The sequence below is a fragment of the Saccopteryx bilineata genome, chromosome 1, assembly GCF_036850765.1.
Source record: "Saccopteryx bilineata isolate mSacBil1 chromosome 1, mSacBil1_pri_phased_curated, whole genome shotgun sequence".
Lineage (NCBI taxonomy): Eukaryota > Metazoa > Chordata > Mammalia > Chiroptera > Emballonuridae > Saccopteryx > Saccopteryx bilineata.
In genome coordinates this window covers 308,368,004-308,389,206 of record NC_089490.1, presented here as the reverse complement: position 1 = coordinate 308,389,206, position 21,203 = coordinate 308,368,004, and the positions used below count along the sequence as shown (strand labels likewise).

Here is a 21,203-nt window from a genome sequence, read left to right as displayed (position 1 = left end):
CTCAGTGATGGAATTCTTAGAATTCATACATCAAGTAAAAAATACAAGGAATTAACTAGAAAAGGAGTCTACTCAAGATACCAGAATACTAGTTAAATAAAATATAGGCCACCAGAGGGAGACAGTTTATAGTTTTTTAAGTTAAAAGAAATAAAATATAATTTAAGACTGGCCAAAGAAAAAATAGTTTCTTCTTCTTCTTCTTCTTCTTATTATTATTATTATTAAAATTGTAGAGGAAAAAAGTTATATTACCTCTTTTCTTCTTCAATGGCCTGAGCAGTCATCCTAAAAACAAAAACATTAAAAAATGAAACATTAAAGTTTAATAGAAGCATTGCTATTAAACACAGATACCTGGAACCACAGAATAGAGTGAGGCTTTGGGAGCCATCTGAAAGCTCTGTCATGGAACAGAATTTAGAAAACTCTCTCATCCCAAAGGAACTACATGCTTTTCACTCTCATTTCATCAACTGTAAATATTTTATAACAAGAAACAGTTCCAAATACTATGAATTGAAACCAATAAAAGTATTCAACCTGTTTTTTATCAGTGAGAAATTTTGTAGTTACTCATTTTGCTAATACCCATGAAAAGAAACCAAGAACTTTATTTAAAATATCAGGAAAAGTAAAATATTCCAGTTTTTCAAATATTATGACAAAATAAATAGCTCCATATACCTAATCTGACACCCCTTCTAAATTTGTTCAGAATATACTTTCAGGGTAATTCACATCTCAGAAGAGGGGACATTCCTACATATAATTCTGTTACTTACAACACTTCTTCAATTTTGGCAACAATCTGTTCTGCACATGCCCGTTCCTTCTCCAGAGTGACCCGGTCCTTGTCTCGCTCTACATCGAGTTTAGTCAGTTCACTTTCAGCCAAGGTCAGCCCCATGCTCCGTTTCTGCCTAAAGGGAACAGGAGGAATTTCCTGAGGTAGCCTAGAGAAAAACTATCTCCCACATCAGAGCTTCCACAATTATGAGTTTCTAGAAACAGGCAAAATGTCAGTTTTTATTTCAGAATACCACATCACCTAGGACACCAGAGGAAAAATTTCTAGAGGCAGTCATTCAACAGAACATATATGCTGAAGAAAGATACTGAGAACAAAGTACTGAGCTCTAATGCTGAAATAATATGGAATGGGTGACATGAACTCTCTACCACTCCAACACTTTATTATGTTTCAATAACAGTGATCAAGATCATGTGATAAGCCAAGGATTTAATGTGTAACCTTTCCTACCTTAAAAAAAATGAATTCAGAATAACCATATCAGCTTATATCTTTAAGTTTACCGAAAATCTTCCAAGTGCCTCTGAATTTCTGGGTGGACTCTTTCTTGCATAGTTTGAATATAGTGGCGATGTAGATCCTCAGGAATAAGCTCAGGTCTTCTTTTTTCTGCAAAAAGGAAAGGGAAAAATTACTTGATTAATGGTATAGTCTGTGCATTAAAATGGCAACATATCAATGCTATTTGGTATAAACTTATCCTGGAATAAGACAAAGAGAAATTCTTCAATTCAGTTTATGTATTTCATCTCAGAATTCAGAGTTTATTTAACCTTTAATGCAGATTACCCACTAGTCACCACATGATACATGAAATCTTTAGAAATGAGCTGAGCTACATAACTATAGAGATATAATTTTCCAGGGTATTGGTACTCCAAACTTACCTAGATCTGCTGATATTTCTTCAGGAACAGAAACTTTCAGGTGCTAAAACAAAAATGCAAACAAAAAGTGATACATAATTATGGCCTTTTCAAGATGTATGTAGCACCTACATATAAAGTTAAGAGCTAGAATTTGGATACCTATTTTTCCAAGCATATTCATTTTATAAGCTCATTTACAGAGTTCCACCTATCCAAATTTCACAGCTCTGGTACATGCTACTGTTTAAGCCCTTTCCCAAGGAACATGCTACAAAGGAAATATCTATAGTATTTATTAGATGACTATCTGCTTTTGTGCCTTACTTATTTTTACTGGCTTTGGCTTTCTAGAATCGTTGGTTAATATACTGTCTTAGATCATTTGAATTAATATAGATAAAAACCTAAACTATGTGTATATATTATAATATGAAAAATTTACTTATAACCGTAATTTTTGTTCACTGTATTTGAGGTAGTACTTCCACTACAGACCATGATATTCCCAGTCATTTTCCTATGTAAAGAACACTTAAAATAGTCACACTTTTTTTTTTTTTTTTTTTAAATCAAGCTAGAGGCAGGGGGGTAGAGAGACAGACTACTGCATGCGCCTCAACCAGGATCCACATGGCAAGCAACCCCAAACTGGGGATAACGTTCTGCCCATCTGGGACCAATGCTCCATTACTTGCAACCAAGCCATTCTAGTGCCTGAGGCGAGGCCGTGGAGCCATCCTCAGCACCTGAGGCCAACTTGCTCATTCGAGTCATGGAGTGGGGGGGGGGGGGGGGGGAGAAAGAGAAAGAGAGAAAAAGAGAGAGAGAGAGAGAGAGAGAGAGAGGCGAGAGAGGCGAGAAAGGGGGGTGGAGAAGCAAATGGGTGCTTCACCCATGTGCTCTGACTGAAAATTGAACCCGGGACTTCTACACACCTGGCCGACACTCCACTGCTGAGTCAACCAACCAGAGCCAATAGTCACACTTCTAATGAGAAGGTATTGAATGTCAGTGTTGAGGGTTTGAAGTCTTATATCTCCAGTTACCATCTGTAGTACTTACACAATTGAACTAAAGTGACTATGTCATAGTTTATTTCTTCATAGCTAGGATTTTCTCCATAATAATTGCTGTTTCTGGTTCCATTACCAGAGAACTGTGTTTTCCTTCCCATCAATTTGGGAAATGTGTTTAAAAATAATGATTTTCCGCATTTACAGGAAATATCTTAATATAAGCATACTTACTTTGTATTGTATGTTTACTTAAGTCATCTACTTTCAGAATTTAAACAATTTCTATAAGACCTGAAGTTTTATACTGGAGGTCCCAACATACGATGTTTCAAGTTTACAATGCTCATTCCCTTAAAAGCTTTAAAAAATTGAGACCTGTTTTGGTTTACTCATCTTTTGTCATTTTTTTCTGTTACCACAGTAGCGTACAGTATATTTATGTCCTTTTCATTTTTCTGTGGCTTAGCTGTGTTTTATGTTCTAGATTATGATTTTTACAACTGTGTCAGGATAGGTAAGTGACTTAGGCTATAGTGTGTTTTGACTTACACCAAAATTCACGTTATGTCACTGTAGTAGGAACAGAACTGTGTCATAATCCCAGGATCCCCTTATTTGAAAATAAGTCACTGCTAAAAATTATGAGATCTCTAATATTCATTTAAAGAACAGGGAAACAGATTTCAAAGCTTTCTCAAACTGAAGTTGCCATGCTGTATGTCGCTCAAATCAACATTCCTAAAAGCATTTCTAGCACAAATGCAAAAAGTAAATGAATGTTTATTTTTGTATGTAGGTATTTATATGAAATAAATACCACCAGTGGCTTAAAAATAATTAGCATGATAATCAAGGTTCTTATAAACAAACAGTAAAATTAAGTTCTGTGGACAAAAATAACAGGAGAGCTACATAAAGTAAAAAGGATTAAATTTTAAGTATGTTGGTGCGGAAAAGCCTCAATGAGAAGGTAATTACCTGCTCACAAAATTAGGGGATCAGGGAATGTGCAGATATTCCATCCAATACATTCAGTCTTTTGTATAGTGCATTTTACCAGTGAAATAAAAGCTGGTTTTGCATCTCATTTGCATTAATTGAACAACTTTCTTTGACTTGTCGTTTGTTTTTCTGATGTTCGTTTAATAAAAAAAATCAAATGCTTCATTTTTTTATTGCTTCATATCCATTTTGAAATATCCCTTAATTTTTGTGAGCAGTATATATTCAGCAATCTGTGTACACAACCTTGTAAAGGAATACAAAGAAAATGGGGAGCTGGAGAAAGAACTGGAGCCAAAATGTCTCTGTCTGTGTTTATTTGCTTTAAGATAGAAGAGTTAAAAATGTTTGTACGCTAATGTAAATGATTACAAAACACAAAAAAACCTGATGATGCAGGATGGAAGGGAGATACTGGTAACACAGCATCTTTTAATAAGTATAAACACAACACACATGGTATGATGGAGGTAGAGGGATCTGTAGAAGTTCTCTTCTGTATACTACTTTAAATTTCTCAAAGAAACAGCCAGATCATCAGCTGTGAAAAGAATAGGAAAGGTAGTGATGGGAGTTTTAGAAGAAAGGATGAAACAGTTATCTCAGAGAATTGCAAATATGAAAGAACTAGGGGCATGCAGAATGATTATCCAGGAAGCATTAAGAGCTAACTCTTACCCTATAGCAAGGCTAATAATAAAGTTCTTAGTTTAAAAACTTGTTAAGATTTCTATTGGTAAAATAAAGCACTATGATCATTTACTATCATTTATGTGAAAAAGCTTTTTTCCACTGCTTTTTAGATAAAATTGTACCTATAAACTTCGAAGAGGCCAACCAGAGTTCAATTATGCAAGTATTATCCTTCAGATCCTAACATATACAAGTTTATCATTTGTGTCCTTTTTTCTCCTTCATCCTAGTCATATACATGTATATACACCCTAATCATATACATGTATACATCCTAATCATACACATGTATAAATGCAAACAAATATATATACTTATCTCATAAAACCTACTGTGACAATTCATATGCCTACAACTAATTTAGAAATGATAAAAAAGTCATGAATAATCAATAATTGATAGGTAATACAGATGTCACAAATAGGTCCAAAAACACAAGAGGAAAAACTGGAATTAGGAAGCCAATAATTCGATGTACCAGAACAAAGAGTTTAGTATTAACTTGACTTACTGCAGATCGATCCAGGAAGAACTGATGAAACTCAAGGAAGACACGACGAGTCTCCTTGGAATTGGTCTGTTTATACAAGTCTGAATAGAGATAACAGAGCTATAGGAAAAAAGAAAATGAAAAAGATAAAGTGAGAACTCAAAAATGTAATCTGTTAGATTCTTGTAGAGTATGAAAATTTAGAATGCGTAAGTCATTTATGTAGACACTACTATATAAAAATTGTTTAAAAAATAAATTAACATTTTAAGTATCTTTCATGTCTATCCTTTTATTTTTAGAAAACTAAAAGGAGTTTGTCTACTACTTATCATGAAGTAGTAAATCAAGGTAAGAACTCTGAATTGGCTAAATTGTAAAATACATTACCAAAGTTGCAGGGTCAAATTGTGAAACTACGTGGTGTAAAAATACAGCCAAGTGAGCGGGGCGAGACTTGAGCAGTTCAATGCTCTGGAAACAGCTGCACTGCCCATTGATCTAGGAAAGAAATAACTAAACATCAGTAACTCCAACACAAATGCAAAATGTAATGAATGTAAGCTCAACTAAACTAAACATAACTATTAAAAATTTACTCTGATCTACCCTAAAAAATTCAAGATTTAAAAAATTTCTGTAGAATTTATTAGCAACATAAGCTATGGAATCTCTTCCTCTGAAATGAGTAATCTCTTGGGGATAGGCTGGAAGAAAGACCATGTTGGGAGAATGCAAGTTTAGAAGATAATTATCAAGGAGTTGAGATATCTACAAATCAGTATGCAAAAAAAACTAACAACTCTTCTAAAAATGTAATAAAATGCTTCTTGCCTAATAATGAAATAGCTGTTTTCCATTTCTTTTGGGCTAATTGTAGAAATAGTGGTAGGAAATGGGGTTGTATGATTTTAAGTAAGACACCACCTAGAACAGTGGTCCCCAACCTTTTTTGGGCCACGGACCGGTTTAATGTCAGAAAATATTTTCACGGACCAGCCTTTAGGGTAGGACGAATAAATGTATCACGTGACCGAGACAAGCGTCAAGAGTGAGTCTTATTCGGATGTAACAGAGGGAATCTGGTCATTTTTTAAAAATAAAACATCATTCAGACTTAAATATAAATAAAACGGAAATAATGTAAGTTATTTATTCTTTCTCTGTGGACCGGTACCAAATGGCACATGGACTGGTACTGGTCCGCGGCCCAGGGGTTGGGGACCACTGACCTAGAATACTTGTACATTCCCTGCTTACACTGAAAACAGAAAATAGTAGTAGTTAAAGTTAAGGTAACCAGAATTATAATTTTCATATATTTTTTCAAATTTAAATAAAGTGAGACTAAAGTTAATCTAAACAAACAATAGCAATTCTGTACATCATTCAGAAAATACAAGGAGGTAACACTTCTTAATTAATTTTAAGATGCCAGCATTTTCCAACTATCAAAGCCAAACACAGAGGTCCTGGCCAGTTGGCTCAGCAGTAGAATGCTGGCCCAGCATGTGGAAGTCCCAGGTTCAATTCCTGGCCATGGCACACAGGAGAAGCGCCCATCTGCTTCTCTACCCTTCCCCCTCTTTCCTCTCTTTCTCTTCCCTTCCTATAGCCAAGGCTCCACTGGAGCAAAGTTGACCCGGGCACTGAGGATGGCTCTGTGTCCTCCGCCTCAGGCGCTAGAATGGCTCTGGCCACAAAAGAGCAATGCCCCAGATGGGCAGAGCATTGCCCCCTGGTGGGCATGCCCAGTGGATCCTGGTCAGGTGCATGCAGGAGTCTGACTGCCTTCACCTTCTAACTTTGGAAAAATACAAAGAAACAACAACAAACAAAGAAATTATACACCAATATCTCCCATAAACACAAAAATCCTCAGCAAAATAACAGCAAATTGAATCTAGCCATACGTAAAAAGAAAAATACATTATGACCAACAAGGGTTTATCCCTGGAATGTGATGCTGGCTCAACATACTATCAGTCCATATAATTTACCATATTAAGATGTTAATGTAATCATCTCATTCATTTAATAAAGTTCAATATCCATTCATTATAGAACAACCTCTTAGCAAACTAGGAATAGGAGGAAACTTCCTTAACAGGTTATACAAAGTATCTACAAAAAGCCCACCATTAACTTTATTACACTTTATGAAGGACTAATCATTCTTCCTAAGATCAGTAATAAAGCACTATCTCACCACTCTAACTTAACCCTATACTGGAATTCCTAATCAGTGCAATAAAGGTAGTAATAAGAAATAAAAGATAAACATATTGGAAACAAAAAAAAATTGTCTCTGTCCATAGACAACATGGCTGTCTAGGTAGAAATTCCCAAAATGTTATTTCAAAAAGCTTCAAGAAGTACCAACAGCAAAAATCAAGCTAATCATATTCCTATATACTATCAATAAACAACTAGAATTTCTGGGGAAAAAATACCTCTACAATAGCACCCCCTTTTCCCAAAATGAAGTACGCAGGTATAATCGATGACTTTTTATCACTTTTAAAAGTGAAGCCGTTTGTAGTAAAGCTAAAATAAGAAACTAACCCATACAATTAACGAATCAGTCTTCATCCTAAGATTTAGCTTTAAATCCTTAAAAAAATGTCTCCAGAAAGTGTTCATTTTCCTAACAATCAAACATCTCAGAAAATTTACGGTGTTTTAGAAAAAATATCATCACCTGTTCATGTTCAGTACCAAAATCATCATCTTCTGCTCCAATAATGTGAGGTGCTATACGGGTTGAGGGACTCCCAATAAGTGATTGAGTGTCCTGGTAATATTCAGAGAAAAGAAACAGAAAAATTACCTAGACATCAAATTCAGAGAAAGAATAAAGACAAACCATCAAAAAGATGTGCTTTACTAAATGAATGGGATTTCTTTTTATTTTATGTATTTTATTTTTAAAGAAGTAGTTCTCAAATTATCAAGGCCATGAACCACTGTAATAAAGAAAACTACAACATTATCAATTTTTTCTTGGGTTGGAAAAAATATTTCTCCTGGGAATAATAAACACTCTTTCCTCACTACATCCTTGGCTATCTGATTTCAAATACTCTCTGTCTACTTCACTTATTATTTTATACACATCTAGACCTTGTTATAGAAATAAAATTAGCTGATATAAATTGTTAAAAAATTTTAAAGTTAGAGTTTAAAAGTGAGTGAAGACAACAGGACAGGAAAAATAAGAGTAAAACTGACAAGTTAGCAAAGTTTAATAACAAATACGTTTAGTAATGTCATGTTGAAAGCTGTCACTAAACTTTATTTTTTCATTTTTAATTCTTTTTTTATTCCTTTTTATCCCTTTAGTGATTTTATTTAATGGGATGACAATGGTCCATAGGAACACACAGGTAACAGGTGTACATCTCCATTACACATGATGTGTTGTGCCTGTCACCGTAAGTCAAAATACCTTTTGTCACTGTGTATTTGGGCCCCTTTACCTCCCACTACTGCCTCTCCCTCTGATAACTATCTCATTTTTGTCTATGTCTGTGAGTCTCAATTTTATGACTCACACATGAATAAAATCATATAGTTCTTAACTTTATCTGACTTATTTCCCTTAGTATATTCTCAAGGTACATCCATGTTGTTGCAAATTGCAGTATTTCATCATTTCTTATGGCTGAGTAATATTCCACTGTATATATGTACCTTACCTTCTTTATCCAATCCTCGACTGAGGGACACTTTGGTTGTTTCCATGCTGTGGCCCCTGTGAATGATGCTGTGATGAACATGGGGGTGCATATGTCTTTGTGAACAAATCTGTTCAAGTTTTTTGGGTAGATACACAGTAAAGGGATGGATTACTGGGTCATAAGGTAAGTCTACTCTTAACTTTCTGAGGAACTGCCATACTGTTTTCCATTGTGGTTGTACCAGTTTACATTCCTACCAGTGGTGAATGAGAGTTCCTTTTCTTCACAACCTCTCCAACACTTTCTATGACCTGTCTTGTTGATAATACCCTAATCCAGGGGTCCCCAAACTTTTTACACAGGGGGCCAGTTCACTGTCTCTCAGACTGTTGGAGGGCCACCACATATATTTCTCCTCTCACTGACCACCAATGAAAGAGGTGCCCCTTCCGGAAGTGTGGCGGGGGCTGGATAAATGGTCTCGGGGCCACATGCGGCCCGTGGGCCGTAGTTTGGGGACGCCTGGCCTAATCTAACAAGTGTGATGTAGTATCTCATTGTAGTTTTAATTGGCATTTCTCTAATAGCTAGTGAAGATAAGCACCTTTTTGTGTATGTTTGATGTTTGTATATCTTAAGAGAGGTGTCTATTCAGGTCCTCTGCCCATTTTTTAACTAGATTGTGTTAAGTTTTATAAATTCCTCATATATTTTGGATATTAACTTCTTCTTGGAGCTGTCATTGGTAAATACCATCTCCTATTTGGTTGGCTGCCTTTTTGTTTTGCTGTTTCTTTTGCTGTGCAAAAAGTTTTTGGTTTGATATAGTTCCACTCTTTTACTTTTGCCTTTATTTCCCTTGTCTTTGGGGTCAAATTCATAAAATGTGCTCTATGGTCAAGGTCCATGGGTTTAGTACCTATATTTTCTTCTGAGTAATTTATTGTTTCAGATATTATATTTAGGTCTTTGATCCATTTTGAATGAATTTTTGTGCATGGGGACAAACTAGTCAAGTTTCAGACTTTTGAACGTGGCTATCCAATTTTCCCAGCACCATTTATTGAAGAGATTTTCTTTTCTCCACTGTGTGCTAATGGCTCCTTTGTCAAAGATGATTTGCCCATTTATATAATATATGGTTTTATTTCTAGACTCTTGATTCCGTTTCATTGGTCTGTGTATGTGTTTTTCTGCCAATACCATGCTATTCTGATGATCGTGGCTCTGTAGTATAATTTGAAGACAAGCAGTGTGATGTCTCCAGCTTCATTCTTTTTTTCCCAGGATTGCTTTGGCTATTCAGTCTTTCGTGGTTCCATACAAATCTGATAATTTTTTGTTCTATTTCCTTAAAATATGACATTGGAATTTTAATAGGGATTGCATTAAATCTGTATAAATGCTTTGAATAATATGGTCATTTTAAGTGATTATTCTTCCAATCCAGAAACACAGAATATCTTTCCATCTCATTGTATTTGATTTGCTAATATTTTGTTTAGGATTTTTGCATCTGTATTTATTAAGAGATACAGGTCTGTAGTTTTCTTGTTTTGTGTTGTCCTTGCCAGGTTTTGCTATCAGGGTTATATATTAGAAAGTATTGCCTCTTCAATTTTTGGAAAATTTTGAGGACTGATACCAAATCTTCTTTGAATGTTTGATAGAGTTTACTAGTGAAGCCATCTGGTCCTGGACTTTTATCTTTTGGGAAGTTTTTGATGGTTGTTTCAATTTTCTAACTATTCATTGGTCTATTTAGGTTTTTCACTTCTTCATGATTTAGTTGACAAAGATTGTGTAGTTCTGTCAACTTACCCATATCTTCCAGGTCATTGAATTTGATAGCATATAGTCTTTCACAGTATTCTAGCATGACCTTTAAATATCTATGATGTCTGTAATACCTTCTCTTTCATTTCTGATTTTATGTGATGCATTCCCACTTTTTCTTTAGTGAGTCTAGCCAGCTGTCTGTCAATTTTATTAATCTTTCCAAAGAACCAGCTCTTTGTTGTATTATTTTCTATATATTTTTTTGTTCTCTATTTCATTAAGTTCTGCTTTTATTATTATTTCCTTTCTTTTGCAGACTTTGAGTTGCCTTTGTTCTTCTTTAGTTCTTTAAGATGTAAATGATAGGCCCTGGCTGGTTGGCTCAGCAGTAGAGCGTCGGCCTGGCGTGTAGGAGTCCCGGGTTCGATTTCTGGCCAGGGCACACAGGAGAAGCGCCCATCTGCTTCTCCACCCCTCCCCCTCTCCTTCCTCTCTGTCTCTCTCTTCCCCTCCTGCAGCCAAGGTTCCACTGGAGCAAAGATGGCCTGGGCACTGAGGATGGCTCTGTGGCCTCTGCCTCAGGTGCTAGAGTGGCTCTGGATGCAACAGAGTGACGCCCCAGAGGGGTAGAGCATCGCCCCCTAGTGGGAATGCCAGGTGGATCTGGTCAAGCATATGTGGGAGTCTGTCTGACTGCCTCCCCGTTTCCAGTTTCGGAAAAATGAAAAAAAAAAAAAGATGTAAATGATAGGTTGTCTCTCTCATTCCTTCAGATAGGTTTATAATGATATAAACTTCCCTTTTATTGATTCTTTTACTGCATCCCAAAAGCTTGATATGTTGTGTTGCCATTCTCATTTTTCTCTCTATATATTTTTATCTCTGCTTTTATTTCTTCTTGGATCAAATCATTTTTAGTAGTATGTTATTTAATTTCCATATTTTTGTGAGTTTTTTCCTTTTTCTTTCTATTAAGTGAGAGGAGTGGAGATAGAGAAATTCCCACATGCACCCTGACCAGGGTCCACACGGCACTTTGGCGCTGATGCTCACCAAGCTATTTTTAGCACCTGAGGCTGATATGCTGGAACCAGCTGAGCTATCTTTAGCACCCTGGGCTGACACTTGAAACAATTGAGCCACAGGCTGCAGGAGGTGAAAAGGGAGAGAAGAGGTAGGAAGGGGAAAGAGGCAGGTGGTCACTTTGCTTGTGTGCCCTGACTGGGAATTGAAACTGGGGATCCATATGCTGGGCTGATCCTCTATCCACTGAGCCAACCTGCCAGGGCCCTTTGTATGTTTCATTACTTCCTTTTGCAGTTAAAATCTAATTTCCAAGTATTATGGCCGAGAACATGCTTGGTATAACTTAAATCTTCTTGACTTTCTTCAAGTCTAGTTTTGTGATGCAACCTACGGTCTATCCTTGAGAGTGTTCTATGTGTACAGGAGAAGAATGTATAATCTGATATTCTGGGATGAAAAATTCTGTAAATGTCAAATATGTACATGATACATTTGGTCTAATGTATCATTTAAAGCCAATATTTCTTAATTGATTCTGTTTGGATAATCTGTCAGTGGACTATTAAGGTCCCCAACTATGATTGTTTTTTTTTGTCTGTTTCTCCATTAAGTTCTGTTAGTAGTTGTTTAACATATTCAGTGCTCCTTGATTCAGTGCATATATATTAAGAAGTATTATGTTGCCCTGGCCAGTTGGCTCAGTGGTAGAGCATCAGCCTGGCGTGCAGGAGTCCGGGGTTCGATTCCCGGCCAGGGCACACAGGAGAAGCACCCATCTGCTTCTCTACCCTTCCCCATCTCCTTCCTCTCTGTCTCTTTCTTCCCCTCCCTCAGCCAAGGTTCCATTGGAGCAAAGTTGGCCTGAGCACTGAGGATGGTTCCATGGCCTCTGCCTCAGGAGCTAGAATGGCTCTGGTTGCAGCACAGCAATGCCCCAGATGGGCAGAGCATCGCCCCCTGGTGGGCATGCCGGGTAGATCCCGGTCAGGTGCATGTGGGAGTCTGTCTGACTGCCTCCGTTTCCAGCTTCGGAAAAAATACAAAAAAAAAAAAAAAAAGTATTATGTCTTCTTGATGTAGTGTCCTGTTCCCTTTATCATTATAAAAATGCCCCATCTTTGTCTCCTGTTAACTCTGTTGTCTTAAAATCAGTATGGCTACACCTGCTTTTCTTTGGATATTTGCTTGGAAAATCATTTCCACCCTTTTCCTTTTGAATCTAATTTTGTCTTTACAGCTTAGATATATATCTTGAAGGCAGCATATGGTTGGGTTATTTGGTTTTTATTTTGAATCCAATCTTCTACTCTGTGTCTCTTATTGGTGAGTTCTATCCATTTACATTTTTGGTAATTACTGATATATGTGGATTTCCTATAACTTTTATCTTTTGTTTTCTGGTAGCTCTGTGCCTCCATTGGTTCATTTCCTTTGTGTTTCTATCACCCTCCCCTTTTGTTTGTATTGTCACAAATTATCCCTATTTATGTTGTAAATTTGTCAGAAGATCTTACTCATATTTTCGTGGTTTTGTTCTTTGCATCAGGTAGAATAAGCCCCTTGACTATTTTCTGCAAAAGGGGTTTTCTAGTGATAAATTCCATCAGCTTCTATATATCTGGGAAAGTCTTTATTTCTCCTTCATATTTTAAAAATAACATTGATGGATATATTGTCCTTGGCTAGTAGTTCCACTCTTTCAGTACTTTGTAGGTTTTGGTCTACTCTTTTCTCAACTGAAGTTTCTGCTGAGAAGGCTGATGATAACCTGATAAGCTTTTCCTTTATATAATACTTTTTTCCCCCCTGGCTGCCTTGAAGAGTCTTTGTTATTAACTTTTAAGTTTCAATACAATGTGCCTTGCAGAAGGCCTCTTTGGGTTGTGGTTACTAGGTGTTCTGTTTGCTTCTTCAATTCAAGGATCTAGCTCTTTCCGTATGTTTGGGAAGTTCTCATCAATTATTTGTCTAAAAAGGCTGTCCGTCCATTCCCTTCTCCCTCTCTTCTTCTTCTGAACAAGTACTCTTCCTCTTTAATTCTTTTTTTTTTGGTAGCAGGGAGAGGCAGGGAGACAGAGACAGAGACAGGAACATCGACCTGTTCCTGTATGTACCCTGACTGGGGACTGTACCAGCAATATCTGTACTTTGGGATGATGCTCCAACCAATCGAGCTTTCTGGCCAGGGCATGAGTATTCTTCTTATACAGCTTTTTCTGATGGAGTCATATGATCCTTGGAAACTCTATCATTTATTATTGCAGTGGCACCTTGAGATACGAGCAGACCAACATACAATTTTTTTAAAATACAAGCTGAGACTTGGTCCATATTTTTGTTTGAGATCCGAGCAAAATTCCAATATGAGCCGTGATTCAGAAAGCTGCCGCAGTTTTAGTTTTGTTTAAAGAAAATGCAGTTTTAGTTTACATTTAGGGTTAAGAATGTACAGTTTTAGTTTACGTGTCTACAGTGCCTGCATCCCTTCCTCCTCCTCCTCCGCCATGCACCTCTGTTAGCCACACTCGTCAGTTTCCAAGGTAAGAATACAGTACTAAATAACAGTTTTCTTTTATTTCATATATTTTGTTATGCATTGGTAAAGTATGCATGTGTGTTTCTTAATTAAAATCATGTCTTTTTCATAATTTAGGATGGTTTGGGGATGTTTCACAAGGCTGGAATGGATTAAATCTATTTCAGTTATTTTAAATGTGAGAAATTTGTTTGATATATGAGTTGACTAACTTACGAGCTCGATTACAGAACAAATTAGACTCGTATCTCAAGGTACCACTGTATTATTCTTGAGTTTCTTCTTCCCTCTGCATTATCTCTAGGTGCCTATCTTTGATATCATTAGTTCTTTCTTTTATCTAATTGGCTCTATTAACTATGCTCACTAGTTCAATCTTCAGGTGGTTTATTGAGTTCTTCATCTCCAGAATTTGTTTGGTTCTTTTTTAAAGTTTCAATCTATTTGGTGAAGTATTTGTTTTGTTCATTAATCTGTTTTCTGAGTTCATTAAATTGTCTATCAGTGTTTTCTCACACTCATTGAGTCTTTTCAGGATTTCAATTTTGAATTCTCTGTCATTTATATCCATTTCCATGTGTTTTAAAGATTGCTTTCTGGTCTGACCAGATAGGTGGTTGCATGGTGGACAGAGTCAGACTGGGATGTGGAGGACTCAGGTTTGAAATGCCGAGGTCTCTGTCTTGAGTGCAGGCTCATCCGGCTTGAGCATGGGATCAGCAGCTTAAGCGTGGGGTTGCTGGCTTGAGCCCAAATGTCACTGGCTTTAAGCCCAAGGTCACTAGCTTGAGCCCAAGATGGCTGGCTTGAGCAAGGGGTCACTCGCTCTGCTGTAGACCTCCACTCAAAGCACATATGAGAAGGCAACTGATGAACATTTAAGGTGCCACAACAAAGAATTGATGCTTCTCATGTCTCTCCCTTCCTGTCTGTCTGTCCCTATCTATCTTTCTCTCTGTCTCTGTCAAAAAAAAAAAATAGATTGCTTTCTGGAGATTTTTTTCATTTTCTTTCTGAACTGCATCTCTTTCTTGGTTATTTATAGTATTCTGAGGACTCTTTCTCTGCCTAGGCATTTCTGAGTGGCTCTTTCTTAGTAGTTTACTTCTAAGAGGTTTTCCTATTCTTCTAGCTCTGAAACTTAGGTAGGTGCTAACCCTCATCACAATGTTGTCAGCTGCAATGTTGGGAGTGGGGTGGGCTGAGGGCACCTGGTCACCTTTGTTCTTCCTCCTGGCAATAATGATCTCTAGCCTCTGTGTGTTCTCCCCTGTGCCCCAACGGACCAGGGACCTGACATCAAGTACCCCTTTTACTCAGGGGAAAAAGTGGTTATGTGGAGTTAGTTCTCAGGTATGCCATTAATGTACCCTGCACCTCGACACCAAGAGTGAAGGGGGGCAGGTTCTGGGAGGTTGGGGGGTTGTGGCATTTTGCATCTCCATTTCTCTGTCTAAAGTGTAGGCCGTTGGCAGACTGAGGGTGAACTAGAAATGTCCCAGAGTTGTGTCTTCTGCCTAGGTGCCTGTACTCAGCCATTGCTTCAATTGTTCACTCCTGAGAGTGACTCCCCAAAATCTTTCTGCTCCTCCAGGCAAGAGGAAACCCAGACACAACCAAGTTTCTCCCCTCTTTGGAGCCCTACGGTGAGCTTTGGCAGGGATGTGTCCTTATCTTTTGCCCTCGTGGCCATTTCCTGCCCACCTTTAGTTGCTTCAGTGCACGGATCTTTCAGGTATGCCTGTGTGCCTGGCTAGGGTAGTTTGCTGAGTTATAGCTGTTCAAATAGTTGAAATTTCAAGGAGACAGATTCCAGGACCTCTCACTCTGCCATTCCTCTCTAATTCTTTTTCATAATGCATAATGCAGGTTTTTTTCAACCCTGGAACAATTTATATTTTTGCCAGATAATTCTTTGTTGTGGGAACTGTTGTATATTTTAAGGTATTTAGCAGCATTGCTGTCCTTTATCCACCCACTAGATGCCAGTAACAGCCTCTAAGTCATGACAATCAATATAACTTCCAGATGCTGCCAAATGTCTCCAGGGACAAAAAATCATTCCTGGCTTAAAAATCACTGGTATTATGCAAAATAAAGTTTAAAGTAGTCACATAAAACACTGCTATAGAAACAAAGATGACAAAATTACAAAAATAAAATTACAGATCACACTCCATGCAATAGATCATCCATTTGTCAACTCACAGAGTAATATTTAGCATGAAAAAGGCATTAATGCATAATTTAAAAAATATGAGATGCTTGAAGACCATAATTACTAAAATCAAAGACCACAGAGCATTAAGAGAAATAAAATTTTGTAAGAAATGGAAAGGAATAAATTTGGCTTAAATCTGACAGCAGTTGAACATGCAAAACCTATAGCTGAGCAGAGTGGGGTTGTAATTATTTGGTAGTCATCTGCAAAGCAGTTATAATTGAAATAATGTAAATGGATCTAACAAGTGATAAATTAAGAAAATGATATGTAACTATAGTTCTTCCTCCTTAAGTATTTTCCCAGCACCATGTATCTGCATCTCTTAAATTTGATTCAGTCCTTTTTACTACTCATTTTTTAAACTGTAATGCTTTAATAACTTAAGGAGAAAAATCTCAGGTGAAACTACAGAAATGTGTTTAGAGGAACAGTCAGACAACTCTGGATTTTATAGCTGATTTGATTTCTATGACTATTCAATGTGTAACTAATAATCAATGCCTTATAATATGTTGTCTTTTACTATAAAATTTTACCCAAGTCTAAGCCCTGGCTAGATAGCTCAGTTGATCAGAGCGTCGTCTCAAAGTGTTTAGGTTGCCAGTTTGATCCCTGGTCAAGGAACATACAGGAATAGGTCAATGTTCCTGTTTGTGTCTCTCTCCCTTTCTTGCTAATATCAATAAATAAATAAATACATTTAAAAAGCCTAATTAAACAAAATCAAAATGCTAAACGTATTCAGTTAAGAATATGCAAGATCCAGCAGTTCCACTTCTGGGTATATACCCAAAGAACTGAAAGATCCTTGAACAAACAATTGTACAGCCATGTTCACAGTAGCATTATTCACAATAGCCAAAAGATAGAAACAACTCAAGTGTTCTCTGACAAATGAATGGATAAACAGAATGTGGTGTATACATATAATGGTTTATTATTCAGAGTTAAAAAGAAAGAAAATTATGACACATGCTACGTGATGAATCTTGAAGACATTATGTTAAATGAAATACGCTAGTCAACAAAAGGACAAATATTGTATGATTCTACTTTTATGATGTTCCTAGGGTAGTCCAATTCACAGAAACAGAAAGTAGATCGTGGTTGCCAGGGGCTTGAGAGAGAAGACAATTTGGGCTCAGTGGTTAAAGGGTACTGAGTCTCAGCTGCAGGAACATGAAAAGTTCTAAAGATGAATGCTGTGATAGCGGCACAACATGACTGTAACTTATACAGTATGTCTGTAAAGTCATGGTGCACTTTTGACCAGTCACAGGAAAGCAACAAAAGACGACAGAAATGTAAAATCTGCACCAAATAAAAGATGGGAAAACTCTCTCAGTTTCTGTAGGATGATGTGGTAGCATGTGCGCATTCGCAGATGATGACGTAACACTGTGTATACAGCGGAGTAGCCCACGACCATGCCAGTCGAGATGTGGAGGGTACAGAGGAAAGTTCAGTGTGTTCTGTGGCTCGCTAAATTCAAATCCGGGACCAAAGTGCAACATGAATTTCAGCGCATTTATAACGAAGCGCCACCACATAGGAATAACATTACTCGGTGGGATAAGCAGTTGAAGGAAACCGGCAGTCTGGTGGAGAATTCCCATTCTGGTAGGCCATCAGTCAGTGATGAGTCTGTGTAGAGGCTATACGGGATAGCTACCTAAAGAGCCCTAAAACATCTGTGCATGAGCCCACATCGAACTGCACTGAATAGGTATGAAACTGGGAGAGTTTTCCTTTTATTTGGTGCAGATTTCACATTTCTATCGTCTTTTGTTGCTTTCCTGTGACTGGTCAAAAGTGCACCATGACTTTACGAACAGACTGTATTTTGCGACAATTAAAAAAACATTAAACCACTTAATAATACTAACTATTATTCAGAATAGCTCTCCATTTATCAAAAAAAATTATTAAATTCCTTCAGAGTTTAAGCTTTCTCTGAAAAACAATAAAAGCATATACAAATAGCAAATATATCATGACACTTTTAGTACAAAGAAAGCAGTATAATTCACAGATTTCGTACTCACAGTGTCCTGAATTACTTCATTTTTCTCTGGGTTTTCCTCTAGATAAATCCTCTCTTTCAGGCCACTCTTAGGACTCTAATTAAAAAAAAAAAAAAGGAAGGAAAGAAGGGAGGGAGGGAGGAAGGGAGGGAGCAAGGGAGGGAAAGAGGGAAGGAAGAAAAAATACTCACTTTATTTCAACAGGCTCACCAAAAAAGAGAGAAAAAGAATAGTGTGGAAAAATAGTCTTCTGAATTTCAAATATGTATTTGAAACTACTAAATATCTTTTATATTAATACTTGACTCTGCTACTTTCTTCCTGACTTAGGCAAATCACTTATTCTCTCAGCTTTCTAGTTTTATATTGATAAAACAATACAGAAACAATAGACTAGTTTTATTTCATCGCCAGGCCTGAGGGCATATTTCTACCAAATTACTGTAACTAGATATATTACATATCTCAAACACAGTATGTCAACATTTTATCTCTATGTTTATCCATCTCCTCTAATCCTCTCTGCCTCAAACTATTCTTTTTATCCACATTAATAGCATTTTGCACTATTTATATAAATGAAATTAAGCTTTTGTCTATTTTCCTGATACTAATTAGTTCATGGGAATCTCTCATCCAAGTACTAACCAGGCCCGACCATACTTAACTTTCGAGATCAGATGAGATCGGGAGTGTTCAGGGTGGTATGGCCGTAGACACGTGTGTCTGATATATGGATTTTTATAAAATTTACATGGTATGTCTGCAATGAATATAAAACAAACTATTTTATATGTAGAACTTCAATTCTGGGGAATAAGGAATACCCCAACGCAATGGGAGCTATTATAGAGAGCAGCTGAAAATGAGGCACAGGAGATTTTTGTGAATGCCAATAGGCAAGATTCATGCTAACTGTACATATACCAAAATACAGCGAGACAGAGAAAACGGTAAAGCTACCAAAGCAACTAAGGAAGCTCCACCAGCCAAAAAATGGTACAGTTTAAGCATCAAAAAGAATAATAATTGCAAGGGACTGAAACACACTAAGCAAGTATGTGAAAATCTATGAATTCAATATATCATACACATGCACAAGTGTATGTACACATCCACACACTGGTGACTTCTGGAGTTTGTTAGGGTACCAACTCTTCTGAAAACAGATACATAAAGGAAAACAATCAAGCATTTATCCCACATTTCCTGTATAAGCTGTATTTTAGGGTAATCTAAAAAAAATAAGGGAAAATTATTTTTTATAAAATAATTCCATCTAATATGTCCATCTAAAACTATCATACCATTTTGAAACAACTAATTAAATAATAAATATAAGCATGTTGACCATCAGTGGCAGGTAAAATCATGAGATAAAAGCTTTATGGGGAATTTTATAATAGAACAATCCTGCTGACATTATCTGAACATCTTACACTTAAGGTCACACACACAAAAAGCAAACAAAAACCCCAGATATGCACCACCTGATGTGATTTAATGGGATGTCCACTCTACCATCTGTGAATTGTTCTTAGCAAACAACTCAAACCTTAATCTGCTCAAGACTGCATCTCACTATCAGTTTTCAGAAAATATACAAGGAGTAACATGTTAACACCATGAAAATACAATTATTGGATATATGATTCAGTTTAACAAAACATGGCAACAAAATAAAGAGAACTATTAAAAAATTACAGACATATCAACCAAAGGTTGAAAAACTCTAAGTCCCAATTCAAATAAACCAACAGCAAAATGATCATTATAAAACAATTAGGTCAATCAAATTGCATATTAAAAACTATTAATTCTAAAGATTTAGTAATGGTAATATGGCTTAACTTTTAAGCCTTTTTTTCTCTTTAAGATGCATAGTCATGAAATAATGTCTTGGATTTTACTTAAAAATAATCCAGTATTTGGAGAGTAATATGGGGGCTATAGACAATACAAGTTTGAGCACCTGTTGATGACTGCCGAGGCTGGGTGATTAGGTACATGAGGGGGATCATTATATGCCAGTCTCTACTTTTGAATAGGTTTAAAATTTTCCAAAATCAGTTACAAACTGAAAATCAGAGAGGCATATATGCTCTAAATTTTAGATCATTATTTGTGATCAAGTAGCTTCTCTTGTGAGAACGAGGTATGCAGTTATTCCTTAAAATCATCTTTGAGGTAAACAAAAGCAGGGGATTTTACAATGATAATGACATTACATATACCACAAAGAAATTATTTTGTACAAATGAGCAGAAAGTGGAAAAGAATTAAAAGCACTGATTTAAAAGATTAAAAACACTGGTTGCTACATTCTTTTTTTTTTTAAGATTTATTGATTGAGAGAGAGAGAGATATATGGAGGCAGGGAGAGTGGGAAGCATCAGCTCAGAGTAGTTGTTTCTACAATGTGCCTTGACCAGGGACGCCCAGCGTTTCAAACCAGTGACATCAGCATTACACGCTGACACTTTATCTGCACCACCACAGGTTAGGCAGTTCCTACATTCTTTTTTTTTTTTAATATTTTATTTATTGATTTTTTAGAGAGAGAGGAGTGAGAGAGAGAGAGACAGAGAGAGAGAGAAGGGGGAGGAGCAGGAAGCATCAACTCCCATATGTGCCTTGACCAGGCAAGCCCAAGGTTTCAAAAAGGCGACGCTTTATCCCACTGCGCCACCACAGGTCAGGCCAGTTCCTACATTCTTAATACAGTACAACTGAAACAAACATGGAAATCCACAACTAAAAGCACATCTTAGCTTCAAATAGAAACATGGAGAACTTAAGCTAGTTTACCGATTCAGTAAATATCCCACTCTACACTGTACCACCTCTCACCTAGACTTCTACAATATTCATTTGTTTATTTGGTCTCAGTTCCCTCATCTATAAAATAATGATATTGCTTCTGGAAGATTATTATGAGAGCTAAAAAAGAGTATCTGTAAAATAATAAGTACAACTGCTGACAAAAAGCAGGTGTTCAATAAACAATAACTATCAGATATTCAACATACATTAGTTAAATTCCTAGTAAG

The 21,203-nt window shown here is 36.7% G+C and overlaps 1 protein-coding gene across 5 annotated transcripts in view; it reads right to left on the bottom strand.

Annotated features, from left to right (window-relative positions):
- ARHGEF12 (Rho guanine nucleotide exchange factor 12) overlaps positions 1–21,203 on the bottom strand; it is a 164,586-nt gene that overhangs the window by 43,776 nt on the left and 99,607 nt on the right. For all 5 annotated transcript variants that reach the window (XM_066247014.1, XM_066247027.1, XM_066247017.1 and 2 more), the window contains 8 exons: positions 18,175–18,249; positions 7,586–7,678; positions 5,275–5,385; positions 4,906–5,004; positions 1,702–1,744; positions 1,318–1,423; positions 786–923; positions 256–288 (listed from right to left, as the gene is read on the bottom strand). In XM_066247014.1, the coding sequence (XP_066103111.1) occupies positions 256–288; positions 786–923; positions 1,318–1,423; positions 1,702–1,744; positions 4,906–5,004; positions 5,275–5,385; positions 7,586–7,678; positions 18,175–18,249 (698 nt within the window). The remainder of the gene's footprint in view (positions 1–255; positions 289–785; positions 924–1,317; positions 1,424–1,701; positions 1,745–4,905; positions 5,005–5,274; positions 5,386–7,585; positions 7,679–18,174; positions 18,250–21,203) is intronic.